Source organism: Siphateles boraxobius, unplaced genomic scaffold (assembly GCF_051911475.1).
Source record: "Siphateles boraxobius isolate OS27281-9 unplaced genomic scaffold, OSU_SipBor_1 26, whole genome shotgun sequence".
In the NCBI taxonomy this organism is placed as follows: domain Eukaryota; kingdom Metazoa; phylum Chordata; class Actinopteri; order Cypriniformes; family Leuciscidae; genus Siphateles; species Siphateles boraxobius.
In genome coordinates this window covers 26,596,333-26,619,146 of record NW_027508876.1, presented here as the reverse complement: position 1 = coordinate 26,619,146, position 22,814 = coordinate 26,596,333, and the positions used below count along the sequence as shown (strand labels likewise).

Sequence of the window (22,814 nt, the reverse complement as noted above, 5' to 3'; positions counted from 1 at the left end):
CACAATAGTGTGCAGAGGGGTGAATTTCAAATAACTTACTCTAACAATTACCTTTGGTTTGATGGGATGTTGTCATTTTTGCCCTGGGTGCTGTATTTCTAAAATCATAAACTGGCAATTTATTAAGAAATATTCCATTTTTACTTCTCTAATCAAGCAAAACTTTTTGAAAACAATGATTTTATTCATTAAAAATGTATAGTTTTTTTCCAGGGTCCTTAATAATTCCTTCCATAATTTCCAACTTTTGTAAAAACCTTCAGTCATTACGCGATATAATTCGAGGGAAAGCTACAGCACCAAAATCAGAAGTGATCAGATGACAACTTAAAAAAAGTGAGGAAACCCATTGCCTTAAAATTAAGTAAATACACTTCAAGCATAATCGAAAAAAATTAAGTTGTGTGGAATTGCCAAGTTCACATTACTTAATTTTTTCAATTACGCATGGTTTATTGGCTTAATCATTTTAAGGCAACGGGTTTCCTCACTTTTTTTTAGTTAAGTCAACTGATCACTTTTTACAGCAATGGATTAGATGTATTGTCTTTTGTAATAGCTACTAAAAAAAACAAAAAATTCTCACTTTGAAACATTGCATACTGTTTGAAAATATCAAAATGAATTTTGGTGTCTCAATGCAAACTAAGAGAGATGGCTAACTCCTGATTTCTTTTCTATGTAAATAATCATGTTATAATTAATAAAGCAGAGTTTCCTGAGCCAAAGCATATTTCAGAAAGACTACTGTACAATATAACAGAAATACATCCTTTCATATTAGTATTTTACTTAATTAGTACTACCTCTTCCCACTATCCGTACAAATAAAAGTGTCAACGGCCAAAAAAAAAAAAAAAAAAAAAAAAAGGAGAGATTTGAGGCCACCCACATTGTCATCAGACTGTTAATTCAGTATACTATTGGCTTTTTGGTGAAGCAAACACCGTTTGGAAGGATGTCACACCAGCGCCGAGCTCTAGTCGTGCCTAGCATGTCCCGGCTCCACAGTAGGGGGCTGTAAACATTTACACTGAGAGGCTGTCCATTCCACATGGTTCTCCTTCACCAGCAACCTCAGCATCTCGCGTTTAGTCATTCAGGCCTGTCCCGAGATACTACGAATCACACCATCAATTTATGAAAACGCCATCCAAATGTGACAGCCGACTTATGCTAAACGGAGAAAATAAAGCAAAACATTGCCGAAACACCCCTAGGCCCACATGGTACCGAAGGCTCGGCGGAGAGCTGCTATGCTCCCCGCTGTGAACTGGGAAAGTGATGTTGGTGCGCCGTGCTCCTCCAAGAGGGTAGTACCGTTCCCGGGCCCTTATCGAAGCCCTTTTAAAGTCTGTTGCGTGCGAGAGCGTGCCAACGGTAGCACACGACAGTAGCTAATGCCCCCACAAAAGCCAACATTAGACAAGGACCGAGCCGAAAGAGAAAAACGTCTAAGTTGGGAATAATTCCCTCAACCGATGTACCTCGGCACTGCCTTCACTACCAGGTTTAATTTTAGACGGAACACGTTACATAAGTGATAGACAATAGCAATAAAATGGATCCCATTAATTCCTGACATGTATGGGCTTGTTTGCTATTCATTAGTTTAGTTGACACAATAGAGGCATAATTCTTTTAAAATCTTCCGTTTTGCTCGGTTGGAAGTGTTGCCAATGACTCAAGAGCATCAATAGGCAATGATTGCAAAACTTATGTAAACAAGTACTTACAATCATAGCGGTACGCGCATTTGCAAAGGAGGAGAAAAAGAATTGGGGGCATATTTTTGGGTCTATAATCTTTGAACAAGAAAAAAAAAAAACCTTTCAGAGTGCATTTCCCACTCATAAAAGCACCATACACAACTTTATCATTATGCACAACAACCGGAGAACGGATGTTGATGGGAAACATCTTCAAGCATCATGTCCAAAGCTTTATTATACTTCGATTCAATAGATCAACAAAAAAGCCTTTAAATGTACTTTGGATACATGCATCTCTTCCCCAAAGGTATGGCAAATAAAAATAGAAATAAATGAAAACAATAAAAAGAAGACTACTTGCAATATACTTGTCAGGACAGAATCTATGGCAAAATAAAGTTGTTTGATTTTACTTGCACTTCTCGAAGAACGTGTCCCAAAACGGACGCCGTGGGTAATGCAATCTTACTGCCAGGAGTTTGGGATGAAACCTTTATTGTTTTGAAAATTCTAAACTCTTTTACAATACAGTCATTTTTTTTTGTTACTGGTGTGATCTGATGAATAATATACAATGTTGTCGTTAAATTCAATAAAGACACATTCACAAACATGAAATATTATTTTCTATTTTTCAACATCCTACAACAGAGGGAAGATATGTGCTGCTTTTCTTTTGACGCTTGCTTTCGACAGCACAAACCCCTCCCTTTTGAATCGACGAAAACATTGTCTTTTTTTCCGAAAGTGCATCTGAAGGATTGCGAGGCCTCTGCGCCAGGTAGTCCAAATGTACGTCATAATAATAAACCGGCGGGTCATACTGTGCTGCGAGTAACAATCAGCAGGTTTTTACTGATACCTCCGACTACAACGCATATCCAGACAAGTAAATTAAAGAAAATATTATCTATATGCATGCCATGACCATTCCTCTGGTAACATTTACAATAAATTTATATTTTCATAACCTTCTGAAGCAAGTAAGCTGACTGTTATAGTGCTCCCCCCTCCCCCCAGCCCGACCTTAATATTAATGATGAACTAATATGTAACATCCAAATACATTTTGTTCATTTTACAGGCTTGTTGTGATGGCTTTGGAGCCAATGCACATGAGGGCAATGCCCTGATAAACTTAGAATTATTTGGTCCACATTTACAAATCCTCTGCATATAAAAAATTTGATAAAACGATTTGCAAATGCAACAGAGGCAAAAAATAAAAGGGGGTGAAATGGTTTTGTCTTATGATGTTGACAAAACAAAAATCAAGGATGAGCGAGTTTGCTTAAAAAAAGCAATAAAAACATACTGCGCTTATTACAATATGATACATTTTTACACGATTACACTTTCTTGTTCCATGGCACGGCCTTTACTCTGTAGAATTTGGTGCCGAGAGGAACTTTGAACCGGTTTTGGGCCTGGAGACAGACAATAACAAAAGAGACACGTTCAAATTATGTATTAAAAAAAAAATTTCACAAAATCAATCAATCAATAAATAAATAGATAATTTAATATAAGACACTGATTTTGAAAACACAATTAACTTTAAGATGCAAAACAAAATTAAATCCATAATTTTAAATAATCATGCACAGTTTTAAATATTTTTTTCAAACATAGCCAATATTAACCAAAAACAGAGCAGAAAAATGCAGTTAAATTGGGTTAATATGTTGTCATTATGAGAGTGCAATATTACCAAAATTAGTAAATTATTTGTAAAGTAAAAATAAAAGTAAAATTAAATAAATTTGTACAAAAACACTGCATAAATTTGACATTTTTGAAGGTTGCATAAATAATAAAATAATACTGGTTACCTTTTTAGCTTGGCAATATTCCTTCTCCATGACTTTTCCTAAAACCCACGGCCGTCTCGTTGCTCCTGTCGCTAAAAAAAATCAAATAAATAAACAAAAATTATTATTGATATACGATATAAAAAGGTGCTTTATGTAAAATACTACAACAAAACACATTATCAGGTATAAAACACTTCCTCTTTTTATGTCACCATTCATGTCAAACTGGAACATTTAAAAAAAAAAAAAACATTTAAATCTACAAATGCAATGATACATAAATGTAAATAATGTTAACATACTTGTGGAAGAGCAATGAAAGGAAATGGTAAATGTAAATGCTAAACCATCTTGTTGGAGCAAAATTATTTCAAATATGTGAGATTTAATACATTTAATAAACCTGTTCCTTAATTAAGTATTCCTGTCATGTGTAACTGACCTGGTTTGAGGTCCAGTGCAGTGAGGGACTCTGAGTGTAGGAAATAAAGGGTGGGACCAACAGTGAAGAGAACGTAATTATCGTGCCTCTCGTCCAGGATTATGAGAACCAAGTCGCCCACCTGAAAACTACAAAAGGAGGGGTTTTCAAATGAGGTGGATGGGTAAAATAGCAGTTTAGATTATTAAACGCTAATATCCAAAAAATGCCTACTCTCGAATGGCGATTTTCTCCGAGTGCCGTGACGACACGGACGACATACTCTGTGACATCTGTAAAACAAAATTGTTAGATGATTCTGGTGATATTTACACTAGTAAATGTTTGTGTCATGCTGCTTACATACACTCTGCAATCACAAAATAAAACTGCACGCATTATATTGCAAAAAAATCTATTTTGGTTCAATGTAATGTTGAATCTCATAAATGCTTCCAGTGCTTGTAGGACAGAGCATGTGCCTAAAACAAATGTATGTGTGCCATCTATTGGTAAGGAGTAGAACAGTCCATGAAATAGCATGCACTGATAGTAAATACTTAAAACACAACAGAAACGGACTAAAATGAGTGCAACATAGATATATAATAAAAAAAGAAATGAGGGATTTAAACATGTCTGTATTTGTTTAATTTCGAACTTGTTTGTAAATGAGCTGAAATTCAGTCCCAGCTCAATTACACAGGCACATTTCAGAGTTGTTTTTCAGACTAAATTCATCTTGTGAATCTGCCCTCAGCTGTCAGGACTCAGGACGCTAAAGTGTTACGGGTCTCATAAGATGTCTCTCACGGCCAATAAGACGGCGATTGTGATTTTCCTAAAGAGATTAAACCTATTTGGAGAAATACTCCCAGGGGAAATGTAATTAAATTATATCATAGAGTCTCATGTTTTAATTAACTTCTGATAATGTGCGAGTTGCTACTATCATAACAACAGCAACGTAGTGTAAATGAACTATAAAGAAATACCAGTATTTTGCTTATAGATGGATATAAAAAGATCTAATAAAAAGAAAGAAATGTATTTATATATATTTTTTTTAATTCTTCAAAATAATATGAACGCCCCTGTGTCAGTCGCGGACCTGCATTAATTGAGTGTGTATTGTTCATTTACCATCACTAATTACTGCTTTTAATTGACTGTTCAAGTGGTCAATTATAAACTGAGATCAAGCACAAAGGACCCAAATGAAATGATCAATTTAAAAGATGTTAAATGATATTCTCGTACAATTAACACATTTAGATCAAGTATAAGTGCCAAAGCAACACATACACACACACATAAAAAAACATATTTACCAATCTTTGACTAAGTCTCTTGTTCTCTTCCTCCTTCATATGTAAGGTCTGAAACAATAATAAATAATTGCATACGATAATATAACAAATGCTATAATTAAAGCCTATCAATAAAATATGTACATGTGAAAATAAATTACCCTTTCCAACATCAGAATACGCTGTTTCTCTTCAGATAGCAAGGAGTTGTCACTGAAACAAAATAGACAAAGTAAATTTAAAAAAACTACACACTTTCACTAACTCATCCAAACTTAAACATATTCTCAAAGCCAATAAAATGACAGAGCAGGAAACTTCATTACTGTGGTCAGACCAAAACAACATTTCTTGTTCATAAAAGGAAACGGCTGAAGATTCCTCACCTACAGCAATCGCTCGACTCACATCTCTCCTCTTCTATCTGATCTACTCTGCTTTCCTGTCTCAAATACATTCATTCAGCTCCTTTAAAGACAGAAGATCTACAAAACATGATCTTGCCCCTCTCCTAGAATATATCCTCCTTGCATACTTTTAAAACTCAAGTAAAAGTGAATGATTTATAACAATTGTATGGTTAGTAATATATACCGATAGACTGATTATCTGACAAACTCCATTCTGTTGTTTCCAAATGTTTTTTCAGACAAATACACACACACACACACACACACACACACACGCACAAATATATAAATACAGTATATATATTTAAATATATACATATGCACATACACATATATTCTATTATATCTATTATAAATCTGTAGAATATAAAATCATTAAAAAAACACTAATTCTGTTCAAAACTAGCATCTAGCACAATAAAGTTTTACTTCACTTATAAGATATTTTATAGAAATTTCAGAACAAATGAACTGAGGAAATGTTTGTTTGTTTTTTACATGCAAGTGTGTGTGTATTTTTGGAAATAATAAAAAAAATCAACTTGATTTTTCTTTGTAATTATTTCAAAACTTTTCAACTGTGACAAACTGCATCCAAGCAAAACGTTGACTTTGTTGCAACAAGAGAAAGAAAAATCACATGTACCTGTATTAAAGCGTATTCAGGTTGTTGTTTTACAGTGACTACGTTTACATGCAGCCAATAACCCGTTCAAAACCGGAATATTAGCAATAACCCGGGCGCGCACGGTCATCTAAACACCGGCAAAAACCCGAATATGCTCATATCCCGGATTTTAAAAACCTGTATATGATCCCTGGGGTACCCCTTTTCTAACCCGAATTTTTGGTCATGAAAACGCGTATCGGCATATCCCCATAGTTGTGTTCTCGCATGTTCTATTTGCAAGGAATCTTGGTCTTTTGAGTAGAGGAACTTCCCGGCGCATACAAAAACCCGCGTGCAGTATACCGGAAGTAAACATTGCGAGACGCAGCACAGCATACTTTTGGAGCGAGGTCAGTACCAGCACCAAAGTGCAAAGAAAGGCGATCGCTATCTGCCCCGAACTATTCATTATCCGCGTGCTGCTGCTGTTGTTGTTGTCTTTGGATAGAGGAAGAAGAATCGGAAATGACGCATATTGCGTCTTAAGGTTGTCCGTTTGTCCAGACGCTAACCGTGCGTCGCCGTTTACATCGGGATATTGCAATTCCATGTATACAGGAGTAACTCTCTCTACTCACGCATGTAAACGGGTTATTCCTAATGTTTCAGAAACCCGAATAGTGACCTTAACCCGACCATAACCCGAATATTGGCTGCTTGTAAACGTAGTGAGTGATGAATGCTACTGAGTGGGAAGCTAGGACAAAAAATAAAATGTATACAATGGTAAAAAAATAATTTCAAACCAACTTCTAGATCATTTTAATGACATACACTCTGTGTGCTGTTGTAGCCAGTTTGTTGAAGTTAAGTGTGGTAGTTGAGTTTTTCAGGGTTCAGGGTTTATTATTTTAGCTCAAGTATGAATATGTCACATGTGCACGTCAGCACAGATGCTTACTGCACTGTCATCATGCTGGCCTCCACGGCCGACTCCACCCTCTCCTCATCCTTGAATGCAGCCATGAGCGCCAATCTCTCTGGGTCAGGGGTGGACGGCGACAGAACTTCTGTGTGGGCGGGGCCACAGGCACCGTGAGCCTCCGTGATGACAGGGATGGGATTGGGTGGAAAGAAGGATGAAGAGACGAGGACGGTGCTTCGCAGACGGTTGAGTTCCTCCTCCATCTGTTTCTTCTCTTGAAGGATGGTGGCGCGGTCCTCGGAGAGTGTTTCGATCAGGCCTTCAGGGAAACAACAAAACACAGAGGGCAATGATCATGAGAACATTTACTGGTCTCATTGATCATTTCTGTGCAGCTTGGTAACAGATCTTTGAAAAAAAAACAACAAGTGGAAATTCGTCCAAATAATAGGATAAAAATAAAATGCTTTTATACCTTTATCCTTCTCTTGCTGCTGCAACACGTTTTTGAGCTTCTCTGTGAGATCATTGATGATTTGTTCTTTCTTGAGTTTCTCCCGAGTCAGAACTGTATTGAAGTTCGTCTAGGAGTGAACAACACATTGAAACGAGCTATTTTCATGGCACATTGATACTATATTAATGTCAAAACATTATTAGGTCAAAAAAGTTACAGGGATCAACAATACCAATATATTTAGGGAGTTAAGATTATTTAGTTTAGTTTTTTTTTTTACTTATCCTGCCGATTTCCACCGACCCACAACTAAACTTAACAATTCAAATGGAGCTAATAACAAAATTCCTGTAGTTCAAATCTTCTTATTGCTAACCTGCTGTTCAGCAATGAGTGAGGTCTTCAGGTTCTGCATCTCCTCATTCTTTATGCGTTCCAGGATCTCTAGTTGGGCCAAGAGCGATGCCCTCTCCTCGGTCCACTGTCCACTGTCTAGTGACAATGCAGCGCCGGCCTCCACACCAGCCTCTGACTGCTCAACAGAAGCTGCCACTCTGAAACACAGAATCAGCCGTGAGATTCAACCTGGCTTTGCATTCATTACCACTAAGAAGTCAATTAGCTGATGCTTCCTTCTAAAAAAAATACACAATGCAAATTCAGAAGCTGAGCAAGTTGTTACAGTTTAAAGGAACATTTTTTTCTTTGCATCTTCTGCACAGACGAATCATTCACAATTATTTATGTGTATCAATGAAGTAAATGCATCAATTTAGTGTCTTTCTAGAGCTCTGAAGGTTTTCTCTTGCAGGTTTTGAACCTACAAGCTTTCATTACAAGCCTAAACAATTATATTATAGAGTGCCATACCCACTTTTTCTAAAGTGTTTCTTGTTGGTCTCTAGAATAAATAAATAAATAAATAAATAATCAAAAACCTCCAATTTACTGGGATTGGTATAAGACTTGGACACAAATCTGTTTTCTGTTTTTAATTAATCCCTACTTTACAGGCACATGTAACAGGGTTATCATATTTCTCGCTCATTTCTACTTAAGAAATGTTTTAATGAAACATTCATTATTTGTTAATTCTTTTTGATGTGCTAATTATTCACAAAAGTGAATGAAATCAGAAAGAGTAAGTGAATGCATGTTGCCTGTGTGTTTTCTGCTTTTAATTAACAGTAAAGTTAGAGGTAGAAGCTTTAATTTGAATTGACTAGAGCAGCACTGTTTCAGTGTCATTTTATTTGTCTTCAGCAGATGCTTTCCTCATATAAATGTGCAAGATTTATTAAGTTCTTCATGACCAAATCAACAAGAGAGTGACATTGTTATCAAAATAACCAAGAGAACAACCAAAACCATGTTAAAAACACAGTTTTATATATTTTGTAAACAAAACGTGAGGAATATTTGCTTTTGCAAAACTGCTAAGATGTTCTGGGTGGTTTCCCAAGTAAAAAGAGCCAATCCAAAATTTTTAATGGTAGTGTATTTCGCAGATTACTCATTCAAAGTAAGGATAATAATTCAGTAAAGCTAAAATAATTGCCCATTTTATCGTCCATCAGCCAAAAGTCTTTCCGCTTGGGAAATGTAATAGCGTACCTCTACACCAAAAGCCAGACAACTTGAAGTTTGACTGATGCACAAAATGGGCAGGACAGGTTGCACACCTAAGCGTAATATTACTGAATTACTAACTTTGTTCAAAAATGAAAATCGTCATCATTTACTTAACCTCATGTTGTTACAAACCTGTATGACTTTCTTTCTTATGGGGAACATAAAAGAAGATATACTGAAACATCTATTTTTGTCCATTTAATGAAAGTCTGTGGAGTCCGAAACATTGGACCCCATTGACTTTGTTGTATGGACAAAAAAAGACTAAAGAAAGAAGCATCTCCTTTTGTGTTCCCCTAAAAGAAAGAAAAACAAACAAGTTTGGAATGAGTTTTCTATTTCTTTAAGATCAAAGGTTTGCTGAAATCCCTAAGCCTAAATATGAGCAATATTACTAGTGATTAAGCGGCACCTATAATTTAACATCTATCTTTCTAGTAAACTATACTTTAAAATTGAATCTTAGAATGATTTTCTCAGAGACTGTCTGTTTCGAATACTTGTGGAACAATTTGGAAGCTTTTGATTTTACTTACATGTCAGTGGATTGTCTGTCTTTTAGCTGTTTTTCAAGTAGATCAATTGCTCCTAACAGTCTTGTCTCGGTCTCCTCTTTTTGGAGTTGAAAGTCTCTTAAGGCCTCTTGTAATGCAGCTTTGACTGCCTCCTCTCTCTCCTTCTCTGCCCTCTGCAGGGCCTCCACCCTCTCCTGCTCCAGTCTTCCTGACAACAGTGAATTTTCTGCCTGCAGGTCTCCAATAACAGTCTGTAGGTCTTGCTCTTTCTCTTGGAAAGCCCTCTGCTCATCCTGCTTTTCCCTCTGCAAGGCAGCAAGCTGGTCCTGATGATCATGCTGGATCTTCTGGACTCGTTCCTCGCAGTCTTTCTCCGCATCCTGCGACTTCTGCTTGAGCGCTGAAAACTTGTGGCGGAGCAGGGTGCTCTCCTCTTCGTGCCGATCGACGAGCTCAGAGATGCAGTGGTCCTTCTCCAACCTCATAAGCGCTCGGAGCTCAGCCAGGCCCACCTCGTACTCTTCGTTCTTCTGCTGGAGCTGTTGGTTTAACTTGTCGATCTGCATCTGCAAAGTGGTTGTTTGGGTAGTAAGCTCCGATTTCAAAACCTCTTCTTGGATGCTTTTGGCCTCCTCGTACTGGAGTCTCATGTCCTCCATTTCGGCCTCTTTAAGAGCCATCTCGACTTCCAGTTTGCAGCGGGCATCTGCAAGTTCTGTAATACGAGCTTCCAAGTCTTTTGAGCGTCCCTCGCGCTCCTTGAGTTCGGCAGAATGGGAATTCATCAGATCTCTTAGTTTCACCAGGTTCTCCTGGACAAGTTTTTCAAGCGCGGTTTCTTTTTCCAGTCTAAAAGATTGCAGCATTGCTTCATGTTGTTGGTTCAACCGTGTCTCCAGTTCTTGAAGGTGCACCTTCTCTGCATTCTCCATCTCCAGTCTGATTTTCTGTTGGCCATGCTCGATCTCAAAGTGCAGGTTCTCCAATTGCCTAACAAGTTCGTCCTTGGACAGCAGTGTAGCTTTCAGTTCTTCACTTTGCTTCAATATCTTCTCCTCAAGGTCCTGCACAGTTTGCTTGTGAAAATCTTGCAGTTCTTGCATATAACGCTCCCTCTCACTCTCCAGCTGTGATATCTCCTTCTCCTTGCGCTCCACAAGCCCCTCCAATTCCAGCATTGCTCTCTGGACATCTCGGACAATCTTCCGATTGCCTTCTAGCTCTTCCGTGAGAGTAAGTATCTGCTTTTCATGATCGTCCTTCAAACTCTGAAGATTGGATTGTTGCGTTTCTCTTAGTTTCTCCTCGTGACAGTATCTGACACTGTTGAGTGTGTTTCGGACCTCAATGGTCATAGTTTTCAGGGCGAATCCAAAGTCTCGTTGCTCCTTCAGAACAAGACCTCGAAAGTGGTAAAGGTCTTCTTTAACTTTCCTCAAATTGCTCTTGGATTCTTCTGCAGCGGAACGGTACCTGTCTGCTGATAGCTTAAGGGCTGTGATCTTTGAATTTTCCTTCTCAAGGGTAGTAGTGTCTTGGATACGCTTGCTATCGATTGCATTAATAACAGAGGAGTAAAGAGACTCCACCATCATCTCTGGGCTTGTAGGATCACTGATGGGATTAGGTGACAGCAAGTGCTCCTCAATTACAAATTCATTAACAGCTGACATGAAGTCTGACTCTGGACTTTCTGCCAATGAGTCCAAGTCCAACGAGCCTTGCCGTAATACAGGATCCATATTGGGGTGCCCAATGGTTTCAAAGTCAAAGGTCTGGGCGTCTATGCTGTCGGGTGATAGGTCCTCCAGGGGACCCGGAAGCACCATGGGTTGGCAGTCCGGTGCTTTTAAAATGAGAGTGCACAAAGTATTGGTGGAGGTAGAGGTGACAGCAGTTTTGCTTTCAGATCTGGGTGTTAATGCCGTGGATCTTTGAGCACTCTGGCTACAGGAAATCTACAAGGCCAAAGCAACAGGTTAAGATCATATGAAAATTCACATTGCTATAAAAGTCAAATTAGACTATATATATTTTTAAAGTCGCAATGTAACGCAAGAGGCAACAGATATTTTCTTCCGTACTGTGACATACATCCAAGTGACCCAATATCAAGAATTAAAAATTACGGGGAAGAAGGGGAATGTCCACTGCTTGTTGATTGAATTGAAGCAGATCTGAATGCAAGTTTGCAGTTGATTGTAAGAAAGGGAAGGGTTTATGCAGAACCACCACAAAGAAGGCTGTCATTTCAGGTTGAGTAATGACATTCTGATTAAAAATTACGAGCTCAAAAAAAAGAAGAAAGAAACATATGCAAGGATGAATCACAGTAAGAAGTAATATATGGTAAAACATCTATGTATTCATGACAACATCCAATATTTCAAACACTTTTGAAAGCACCTTTTGTTCATTTAGTAGGTCTGTGATAGTTTGTGACATCTCATCCACACTCTGCGCAGCCTGAACCAGCTGATGGAGAACCTCAACATGATGGTTAAGAGGCTCAAAGTCACACAATGTGGGGACCCTGATGAAGAAAACAAGCATCAGACAAGGAACAACTAACACAGACCATCATTTAAGAGTTTTTAGCCATGATTGAAAAGTCAATGGCTGCAAGAACACAGGAAAGAAAAGCATATATAAACAAATATGGTTGTAAGAAGTTACAACAAAGACATCATTATTGTAACTGAAACCGAACAAGAGTTGTTTACCTGAGGTAAGGCTGAACTTCGGAAGGACAACAGGACTTGAGATACTGCAGGTCATTCAGGGAAATATCTGGAAGCTCAAAATCAAACTTTCGAGGCCTTCGAGTCTAAACACAAAAACAAAGAAAACACTCATTAATGCTAAAAGACCATGAAGGGATCCTGAAAAATAAAAACACGTTCAAAGACTCACGCAAAACGAAGAGGGTGGCCATGAGTCCAGTCCTCGAAACAACCGATTTCTGAGGAACGATTTCCCTAAAAGAAACAAAAACAGTGTTTTCAAAGCAATCTCCTCAAACAATCTAACAGTTAATTTGGACTCAGATGTCAGTGTTTGTTCTCAAACAAAAAGAAGCCATATTAAATACCTAAAATTAACTTACTGAAAAGCTTCCCAAAGGTTTCCCTTTTTACTTTTTCTGCCTCATAGAGGTTTTTCCCATCTCTGACAAGAGCATTGGCCCACTAGAAGAAATAATAAATAAAACATTAACACTGCTAGCACTTTTCTGAGAAATGACAATTAAATGTGCAGAAATCTTTTAAAACTAATAATAAAATATTATTATTAATTATTATAATTATATTAGCTCATATTATCCACTCAGTATCTGGTCAACTTTGTTAAATCACTTTTATTACCCATCTCTATAACAAAGCATCCACTTACCACGGTTTCTTATAAATAACATCAATTAGTAGCTGACTCTTACTTGTCTGTAGTGTCCTATGAACATTTTGCGTCTGACCACCTCCGCTACGGCGAGACAGTACATCTGTGGCACAGTGCTGAGCGCTTCCACCACCCGTACACGCTCCAGCAGCTCTGTCAGCAGTCTCAGGAGAGCCTGCAGCTTCTCTCCATCCTGATCAGCGTGAAGCATCACGTAGCAGCACCATCTGATGGGGGAGACAACACAGTGCAGCTAGGAAATGCTTATGATTTATGTCATAAAAGTATCATAGCTCTATAGATGGATGGAAAATTACTATTTAGTGTTCTGGCCAAACTGAAAACAAACGGTTTAATTTGTTGTCCACAAAGACGACAAATGCTGCTCTTACTTGAGACGAACTTGAAGGTTGTTGGCGAGCTCCTGTTTGGCAGTGGTACACTTCTGCTTAATGTCAAGTAGCTTCCTGTGATTGGTCAGCATGATCATCAGCTGGTTGGCATGACTCAGACACAGGTCAGGCAGCACCGAGGTGTCCTTCAGGTTTTCAGCCCTCTTCTGATTGGCAAGAAATCCCTAGTGGAAGGCAAAGGAGAAGACATGAGGAAGACAAGTTTCCTGAAAAACATTCACACGGCCATTTTCAAGTGTTTTGCACAGCTTTGTAATAGATTCAAACATGTGGCTAAAGTTTGTTTTGTCGATCTGTTACAATGTAATACAGCTTTATAACGAGGCTGTTACTGAAGGATGGGGCAGCACCAACTACATTAGACATGGCAGTAAACCCACAACCAGCAAAAGAATAAGTGTTGTAACGTGTAACCTATTTTAAGGTTAACAAATCTACGTCTTAAAGTTACAGTAGCAAAAGAGAGAGGGTGGAAAACGGTCATAAAAAACTAAGTTGACTTCAGGGAAAAAATGAAATGCCCTTATGTTTAGAATATGTAGTCATTAGGTTGCTTTTATAGACTATATACATGAGATTTGCTTACCTGAGCAAGTTCCTTCTGTTCATTAACCAACTTTTTACAGCTTGCTATCATCTGGTCAAGCGCATACAATCTGTCCTCAAGACCTTTGATGGCCTTCATGTTCTGATTATCCAATTTGGTAATCGTCTCACGGCATTCATTTAGAAAGGGTTGGATAATTCGTGGGTCGAGCTGGAAGCATAAAGAATGAATTAAACAAATGAAAATGAGTGATCATGGACATTAAAATAGTTCATGGTTACAATCCTGTAAAATGTGATGATGATGTTCATTACTGTTTAAAAGTTTGGTTTGGTACGATTTTTAATGCTTTTGAAAGAAGTCTCTTATGCTCACCAAGGCTGCATTTATAAAAACAGTAACATTATGAAATATCATTACAATTTAAAATAACTGTTTTCTATGTTAATATATTTTCAAATGTAATTTATTCCTGTGATCAAAGCTGAATTTTTTAGCATCATTGCTCCAGTCTTCAGTGTCACATGATCCTTCAGAAATCATTCTAATATGATGATTTGCTTCTGAATTAACACTTCTTATAATCAATTATGTAACAGTTGTGCAGTTTAATATTCTTTATGGAAACCATGATACATTTTTTCCAGGATTTTTTGAACAGAAAGTTTGAAAGAACAACATTTATTTGTAACTATATAAATGTCTTTATTGTCTTGTATTGTTTTGCTAAATTTGATGCATCCTTGCTGAATAAAAGTACTATTTCCTTTAAAAAAAAAAATCCTACTAACCCCAAACTTTTGTGAGTATGTGATGTAGGAGTGATGTGTAATTCACAACGAATTCCACTGTCAAACACGATTATGCATTATTCAAGTTTATTCATTATTCAGCCATGTAGCTGACAGTAGAGCTGTCTTTAAATGTCTATAAGTTATTGTTAAAGATCAATTACCCTATGGAGAAAATGAATGGAGTTTTTACTTCCGGAACCGACTGTTGCACTCTATTACAAGGTTTTTGTCGTTTTACTGATGTCAGACTATGTATTTTTTTGCATTATTCCATGTTTCTTTGTAGTGCAAGCAATGTAAAGCATTCCTGTCCACTAATAGCTGCGCAAATTAGTCTGGCTATCACCAGACCAAGCTCAATCTTCTAAGATTGAACATTAGTCTGGGTAGTCTGCTGTGTATTTTCTACTGCACAAGAGGCGTGACCAACGGGCATAGTTCAAATGACTCAAATCAAATCATACCGACGAAACGGGTGACGTACATTGTAGAGCAATGCGAAAACCCCAGGCAGTAAACGTGTCAACAAACGTGTTGGTTTGTAGCATTGATCAGCGGTTCGCAGAAGCAGCAATGGCATAGAGTGGATTTTTGCAGGTTGTGCAAAAAAAAAACAGGAAAGTGAGTGGTATTTACACCCACTCGAGCGATTTGTTTGCTAAACTAAAGAAGCCATTGAGCATCGTCAAGAGGTTAAAAGAAATTGGGTTGAAGGTCGCTTCTCTACCGTCAGCGTGTTAAACCCGCCAATAGCGCACCAGGTGGATAAGCCAGTTTCTGATGGGGTCCCCGCAGATTTGTAACGGAAGCAGGATAGAAAAATGTACAGGTTTCCAGCCTGAGCTGCAGGGCAAAATCAAATAGCAGGCAGATCGGGCTGGGTTTACCCAGTCTATACGCAAATATGCGCTTTTCTACCATCACATGGTATATATATATATAAAGGTAGCACTAGTTTACAGACCAAAACATTCGCTCCCAAAATGACTCGTCTATTACTCACCCTGTTGATCGAGTCAAAACACTTCCTCACTACCGACTCCACATCATTGGGTCTGTCCTGAACGTTGATCCAATCCAACAGTGTGACATTGAAACAGGGAATTGCTCCTCTCTCCGGAGACTCCTCCTCTTCCTGTAGAGCTGCTTTTAGACTACAGCTGCTCTTCAGTCTGTCCTGAGGAGAGGAGGATGCCTGCGATGATGTTTCTCCTGAAGCAGAGACCGGCGAAGGTGTCTTTCGATTCTTCTGGCCGTCAGCGGGACGGAGGATAGCAGACTGGGTGGATGTTTCTCCTGCTTCATCATCCTCATCATCTGTGGTTCTTGGGTGAGGGGAGCAGGACTTCTCCAAGCTTTCTCTGTAGCTGTGCCGAGTCAAACACTCTAGCAGTGGAATCTTTGCCATGACCGAGACAGCAGTGCCAAGCCTGACGAATGACATTAGAATGAGTGATCTATACTTCTCTCTTCACAAAATACACTACAGTTCGAAATGCTGGGGTCAGATTATTTAGTAAAGGACGTATTAAATTGATCAAATGTGACAGTAAAGACATTTATAATGTTGCAAATCTCAAATAAATGCTGTTTATTTAAACCTTCTATTCATAAAAGAATCCTGAAAAAAAAGTATCACGGTTTCCACAAAAATATTAAGCTATTCTCAATATTAATTATAATAAGACATTTTTCCTGAGCACTTTTAAGACTGGAGTAATTATCCTAAAGGCCTTGATATCACAGGAATAAATTACACTTTAAAACATAGAAAACAGTTATTTTAAAATGTAATAATGTTTCACAATATTACTGTTTTTATTGTACTTTTTATCAAATAAATACAACCAAGACAAGCATAAGAGATTGCTTTTGAATGGTAGTGTTTCTGCTACAAAATCGATACAATTTCAATACGAAGAACTTGTCTATATAACTTGTCTGCAGACATAGCAGACATACAAACAAACTATTAAAAAGTAAAAAGGGCCAAAAAAAAAAAAAGTTATTTGATGTTTTAACAAAATTATTTAAATCTTTTATAAGATAAGAAGCTGGTGTCAAAGATGAACATACTTGGTGAGTTTTATTTTGATATCTTCAAAATCCTGTTGGTAATTTGTGTAAGCAGTGTCGAATTTCAAGAGGAGCTTTTGATAGGACAGGGTGCAGTCGTCCAGGTTAGCCATGATGGCCGCCCATCCCTGGTGCTGAAGGTGTTCATCATGGACCAGACGCTCACAGAATGAGCAAAGCTTCTTGGCAACCTCAAACATTTCCTAAAAAGGGGAAAAATATCAGGCATTATGAGAGTCATTTGCATACAAATGGAACAAAAGCTTCCATCCAAGCCTCTGTCATTTACAAAAAGGCATTGTTGCTTTGACTGTACTTGCATTTATTTTCTCAAATATAAGAAAATAAAGAAATATATTGAACCTTAAATAAACATTGATAAAACATAGTGTGGATGAGCAAAGATATGTAAAACCAGGCAAATATAGGAAGACAGGGGTTGGTCATTAGGTCAGAATAGAAGTTGGCATATACCACAGCCAGTTGAGTGCGGGAGGCGACAGTGTGAAAGACGGCAGGCATCATAAGTGACTCCTCCACCTTCAGCTCCATCTCATTCTCTATGGAGAAGGTTGTTTTGGGGATGGTTGGCGCTCGGTCACACAGGATCATCTCTTTGTTGAACAAGAAGATCGGGTTGGTGTCCTGAGGCAGCCAGAGACAAAAATCAATCAGCATTTAGACATCACATTACTTCAAAAACCTCCATATTTCACAGCCAATTTAAATATACTGAAAGGGAAGTGAGGCGAAGGCCAAGTATGGCAATCCCCCCGGAGCAGTGGGCAGCCATTCACTACGGTGCTCGGGAGCAAATGGAGATTAGGTGGCTTGCTCAAGGGCACATCAGTTATTTCCTGCCGGTATTGAGAATCGAACCCGCGATTACAAGTCCGACTCTTTAACCATTAGGCCACAACTGGCCCTAATTGTATTATTAATAATACAAGTATCATATTTACAACTTTTATAGAGCTTCTTTGTGATTTTTGGTTCTTGAAAGTATCAAACATTTTAGTAGTGTAATTTGTAGCAATGATTGAGCATTTGACTATATTATTCATATATAATAATAACTAATATTACCCTCTAAACAAATGTTGAAGAGCAAAAATGCTGTTTTTTGTGTGATTTCGCTTGTTACTCACCGTTCCGGCGCTGTAGCTGCACACACGCCTCTCTGCCACCATACACTCACCTCCATTGACCACCAGCACCTGGTGCTGGATTGCAATTTTATATTTGGCCTGAATGGCATGTTTAAGGTCCAAAACACTATAGAGAGCATGAAGCACAACACATTATGCTTTTAGTTATCCATTAAAACAAATCAGGAATTAATTTATAGACAAAACTGCAGACAAACAGAAAATAGAGACATGCCTAATACTGATGATGGAATTTGTACTTTTTAAGAACTAATAACACTTATGTAAAATAATAATAATAATTGACATTTGCACCTTAACCATCATAGCATTATACAGGTAATTACACTGGAATAATGTAATCAATAAATAAAGTATTTTGCATTTCTAAGTATCAACATACCATTATATTACACAGTACATTATTCAGTATCATGCATTGTCTCATATGCTAAATATATCAACATATGTAAATTATATTTAAATTCAGACAAACTCATTCAACTATTTTTAAGATGTTTTAAGACAAAAATAAACAGTAATAGGTTTACCATAAGGATCTAAGTGTTAACATTAGATAATGCAATAGGTAACAAACATTGAACAGTACTTTTACCAGTACATTCAGCCATCTTTGTTAGCATTAATTTCTATGAATTCTAATATGAATATACTATAAAAATAAAAGCTGAAAATGTATACATTACTGAAAATGTTCATCTTGGAAACACAAATGAAATTTTGATGAAATCGGAGAAAATTCTGTCCCTCCATTGACAGCTACATAACTACCACTTTGATGCTTCAAAACGTTCATAAAGAGATTGTAAAACTAATACATATTAGTGGCTTGGTCCAAAATATCTGAAGAGATATGATCGCTTTATATAATTAACAGATTTAATTTAGGCTTTTATTCACATATAAACACTCATCAACTCACACACCAGTTGTGGAAAACAGCAGCTCAAGCATGTTCGTTTGACATGCCAGAACATTTTTCATTCTCTTGTTACACAGCATGTTTGAGCTTCTGCAAGAACCAATTAGGTTAGTTCTTACACATCAAGCAGGATCGGTTGTGCTTCTGTTTATGCTCGCTGGAAATTAGAATCCTAAATCTGTTTTCCTTTTTATGAAATTTTTGACGCGTTAAAGTGGTAGTTGCGTAGACTGTCAATAAAGGGACCGAAATATTGAAAGTCTTACGGGTTTGGACTTTGGAACGACATGAGGTTGAGTCATTTTTGGGTGAACTAACCCTTTAAGTATGTTAACATGTATAACCTTACTGAAGTTTTGTTAACAAATACTGTGAATAAGTTTGTCACACAACAATATGTTCTATGAAACAGCACTACATCATGACTCCACATAAAACAAATAGGTGAAAACAAATCAGGGCTTAAACAATCACTGATTAACTTTTTATTAAACCATTAAAATCTCTTACGTTTGGACAGCAAGTTCAGTGTCAAACGTTAATGTGCTTCCATTGTTGACTTGAAACACATACAGCTTCATGTTGAATTCTCCGCTGAGCCTGCCTCCAGCTTGATTTGTTCATCTAGTCAATTATGGCTGTCTGATCAGAAAGAAAGAAAACGCACACGATTCAAATCAAGTTTCATCAGAACTTACAAGTGATGTTATTATCTTATAACATTTTAATTAACCTAAAATTATTAAACATAAAAAATACATAAAATTGTAAAACAAAAAAAGGTTAATAAAAGGTTTAAATGGTTATACCTACCACACAAAAAGTTCTATAGCCTGGTAGCGGGACACTTGGCACACTTTCACATATTTATTAATCATCATAAATTAGGTATCATTTGAAAGCTTAAACACTCAAAATTCATGCTATAAAAAACTTTTTAAATCGGACATTGTGTTACAATGCAAATTGTACTTTAAAACCTTTTAGCTGGCTCAATTTTTGCGATAATAAACTTTGGATCACAACTTGGTTAGACAATTTTCTAGCCATTTTAGAGACCAAATTATTTTGTAAAATACATATTTTGTATAAAATAAACACATTGCTTTCAGTAAACTTAAACTTCTATAACTTTTTTTAAAACTCAAACAATCTTCTTTAGGAGACTAACCTTAGGTCTGTATCCCAAAGCATTTAAAAAATACAACTATTTAAGTTCAGATGCTCATAAAATGGTTGTGCTAGTTAATCTGTACAAGCACACGTAACCTACAAGACATAGGCCCACTGTATCTAGCCCAACGTGACTGTTCCAGTAGATAACAAGCTGGAAAAAAACCCTGATAATCACTGTGTTCAGGGATGTCATTCTATACTGAGACAAAAAAACAACACTTTTCAGATTATTACATGGGCATTGCCTAAATCTCTGGGGTTGTTTGTACTCTAAAATGTGGTTACTGAGATGTAAAACTGCACACAGATCAGCATGACCATGTGGCCCAAATATTCATGAGTCATGTTGTTCCCTGTGGATAAACACCATCAACACAAGCTAAAAGATCCTTTGTGCCTTAATTCCCCATGAACGGGTGTAAAACTTTGACAGGGAGCATTGTAACAACTCTTATTATGGATTCAGGGAATAAGGCGAGTCTACCAGGAATAGCACATGATGGCGTGGACCACATGGATAACTAAAGCCATTTAATGAGGGTGTAAACAAGCTGAAAAGTGCATAATATATTGTTTTGGTCAAATATATTGCGGATCACGATTTATATTAGTCTGTTTGTCACAACTTGTTATGTGTCAATATTGATTGACGGCTTTCCCCTTCGGCGATCAGTTGAAACCTTATCCTCAAAGTCAAAATATGACCTAAAACAGTTTGTTTCCTTAAAACGACTATTTTAACAAACAAATGAGAGACGCCAGAAAGCTACAAGTCTTTGTTTTGTTGTTTCAAAGGCCCTGGTCATTATTTAGGGAGGGTGACAGTATGTCCAAATATCTCTTAAACCATCATCACCAGAACACCAAACCCTCATCAATATCACATTACATGATATCGAACCCACTAAACCTCGATTAAACCCTCATTCGTCAAACTACACCTAGTTTTATTTACATTATCTAACTTAGTTATATTTTGTGCCACAATTCCGTATTAATGACCATAACAGCCTCAAAATTATCCGGTTTTTGCTTTTAAACTGCAACATCTACAATATAAGGAGCTGAATCAGAATCAGAAAGTCTTACCTGACCTGTCTTCAGTCCATTCTCTGCATTAAAGCAGACTAATAGGTTGTTTTTGGCTGAGATGTTGAGGTTTCTGTCAGCTAGAGGTTGAAGCTGTCGGGCTAACGGGCTAAAGCTCATCACTCCAAACACGGGCCTTTATTTTTCATTCCCACAAAACGCCCAGATTCATCCAGGATGAGATGGGATACATTCATTAGTGTTTCATCTTTCAAGACATGTAGGTTAGGAGGGGTGGTAATAAGATGTGAGTTTTGTCATCGAGATTTTTTTCTCGCAGGATTGTGTAAGGATCCGCTAATGCTGTTTCTCCTGCTGCTGTGTTTTGTTATTGTCGTCACTGCGCAGCGAGGTGCATTCTGGGAAGGGCAACGGTCAGCAGTAACGCGCTGATCTGGGAACAGATTACACGCCTGGCATATGATTCTAACCGTTGCTAGAGTAACGAGGAAGCTGATCTGAAATCAGCCGCTTCTAGAAAATGGGTGTTGTAATGACAAGGTGTGGGAGCAATTGGAACAATTTTTGTTGAAAATGTAATATTTAAGTTTAACAAAACGCTGCGAAGCATTTGCATAATATTTTAGACTTTGGACTTTATCAGTGTTGGGTGTAATGAATTGCTAAGTAATTAATTACTGTAATTTAATTTTAATTAAGTTTGTTAAATTACTTGTCCCTTGTAAAAGTAAAGTAAGGGATTACTCTTACTTTTTCTGTAATTTATTTACAAATAATTATGTTGTAATTGCATTAAATACTGTCCTATAGACTATAGAATAATTCTATATTAACGGCTAATGATAAAATGTATGTTTTACTGTAACCTTCTTCCTTTAAATACTTTGGTCAGTTCAATAATAATGTATGCAATTTTATATTATTTATTTGAAAGAACTAAAAGTGCAGGTTCTTGTCTATCCTTGTATTGTTCAACTGGTCGAGGTTGATATGGTTATTTAGAAAGTGATAATGCAATACTTTTAGAGAGAGTAATTAGTACAGTAATCTAATTGCACTGTTAAAGATGTACTTAATTACTTTTTTAGAGTAACTTACCCAACACTATTCATTAAGTTGTTTACTTCTCAAAACTGACCAATTAAAAATCCATTTTTTTTAATTTTTTAGTAATTTGACTAAATTAATTTTTTTTTGTTTTTTTGTCATTTGACAGTAGTCTTTATTGCTCCATTAAAGCTGAAACCCATGGGATTATATTATATTATATTATATTATATTATATTATATTATATTATATTATATTATATTATATTATATTATATTATATTATATTATATTATATTATATTCATGGCAAATCTGTCTGTCTTGTGCTTTGGGGGGCTTCTTGTTAAAACAGAACAGAAGCCATTTTGAGAGTGATGAGAACCCGTGAGCCATATTTTTGTATTATGCACACCAAG

At 37.0% G+C, this 22,814-nt stretch overlaps 1 protein-coding gene across 4 annotated transcripts; it reads right to left on the bottom strand.

Annotated features, from left to right (window-relative positions):
* Window positions 1-2,190: 2,190 nt before the first annotated feature.
* On the bottom strand, window positions 2,191-21,737 carry rb1cc1 (RB1-inducible coiled-coil 1). 4 transcript variants are annotated; one of them, XM_077245201.1, is made up of 24 exons: window positions 21,389-21,737; window positions 19,634-19,765; window positions 18,181-18,307; window positions 17,507-17,677; window positions 17,033-17,235; window positions 15,960-16,386; window positions 14,202-14,372; window positions 13,595-13,779; window positions 13,243-13,429; window positions 12,913-12,994; window positions 12,720-12,784; window positions 12,530-12,633; window positions 12,213-12,339; window positions 9,828-11,764; window positions 8,036-8,213; window positions 7,678-7,786; window positions 7,239-7,521; window positions 5,644-5,703; window positions 5,419-5,470; window positions 5,279-5,326; window positions 4,182-4,240; window positions 3,969-4,096; window positions 3,545-3,615; window positions 2,191-3,139 (listed from the first exon to the last, which is right to left on the bottom strand). In XM_077245201.1, the coding sequence occupies exons 2-24, from the start codon at window positions 19,702-19,704 to the stop codon at window positions 3,062-3,064; spliced, it is 4,923 nt and encodes a 1,640-aa protein (XP_077101316.1). In that variant the 5' UTR covers window positions 19,705-19,765; window positions 21,389-21,737; the 3' UTR covers window positions 2,191-3,061. The 4 variants fall into 4 exon arrangements, with proteins under 4 accessions (XP_077101316.1, XP_077101315.1, XP_077101318.1 ...); XM_077245200.1 differs by having other exon boundaries at window positions 12,898-12,994; window positions 21,389-21,719; XM_077245203.1 differs by lacking the exon at window positions 5,644-5,703.
* Between the last annotated feature and the right edge of the window lie 1,077 nt (window positions 21,738-22,814).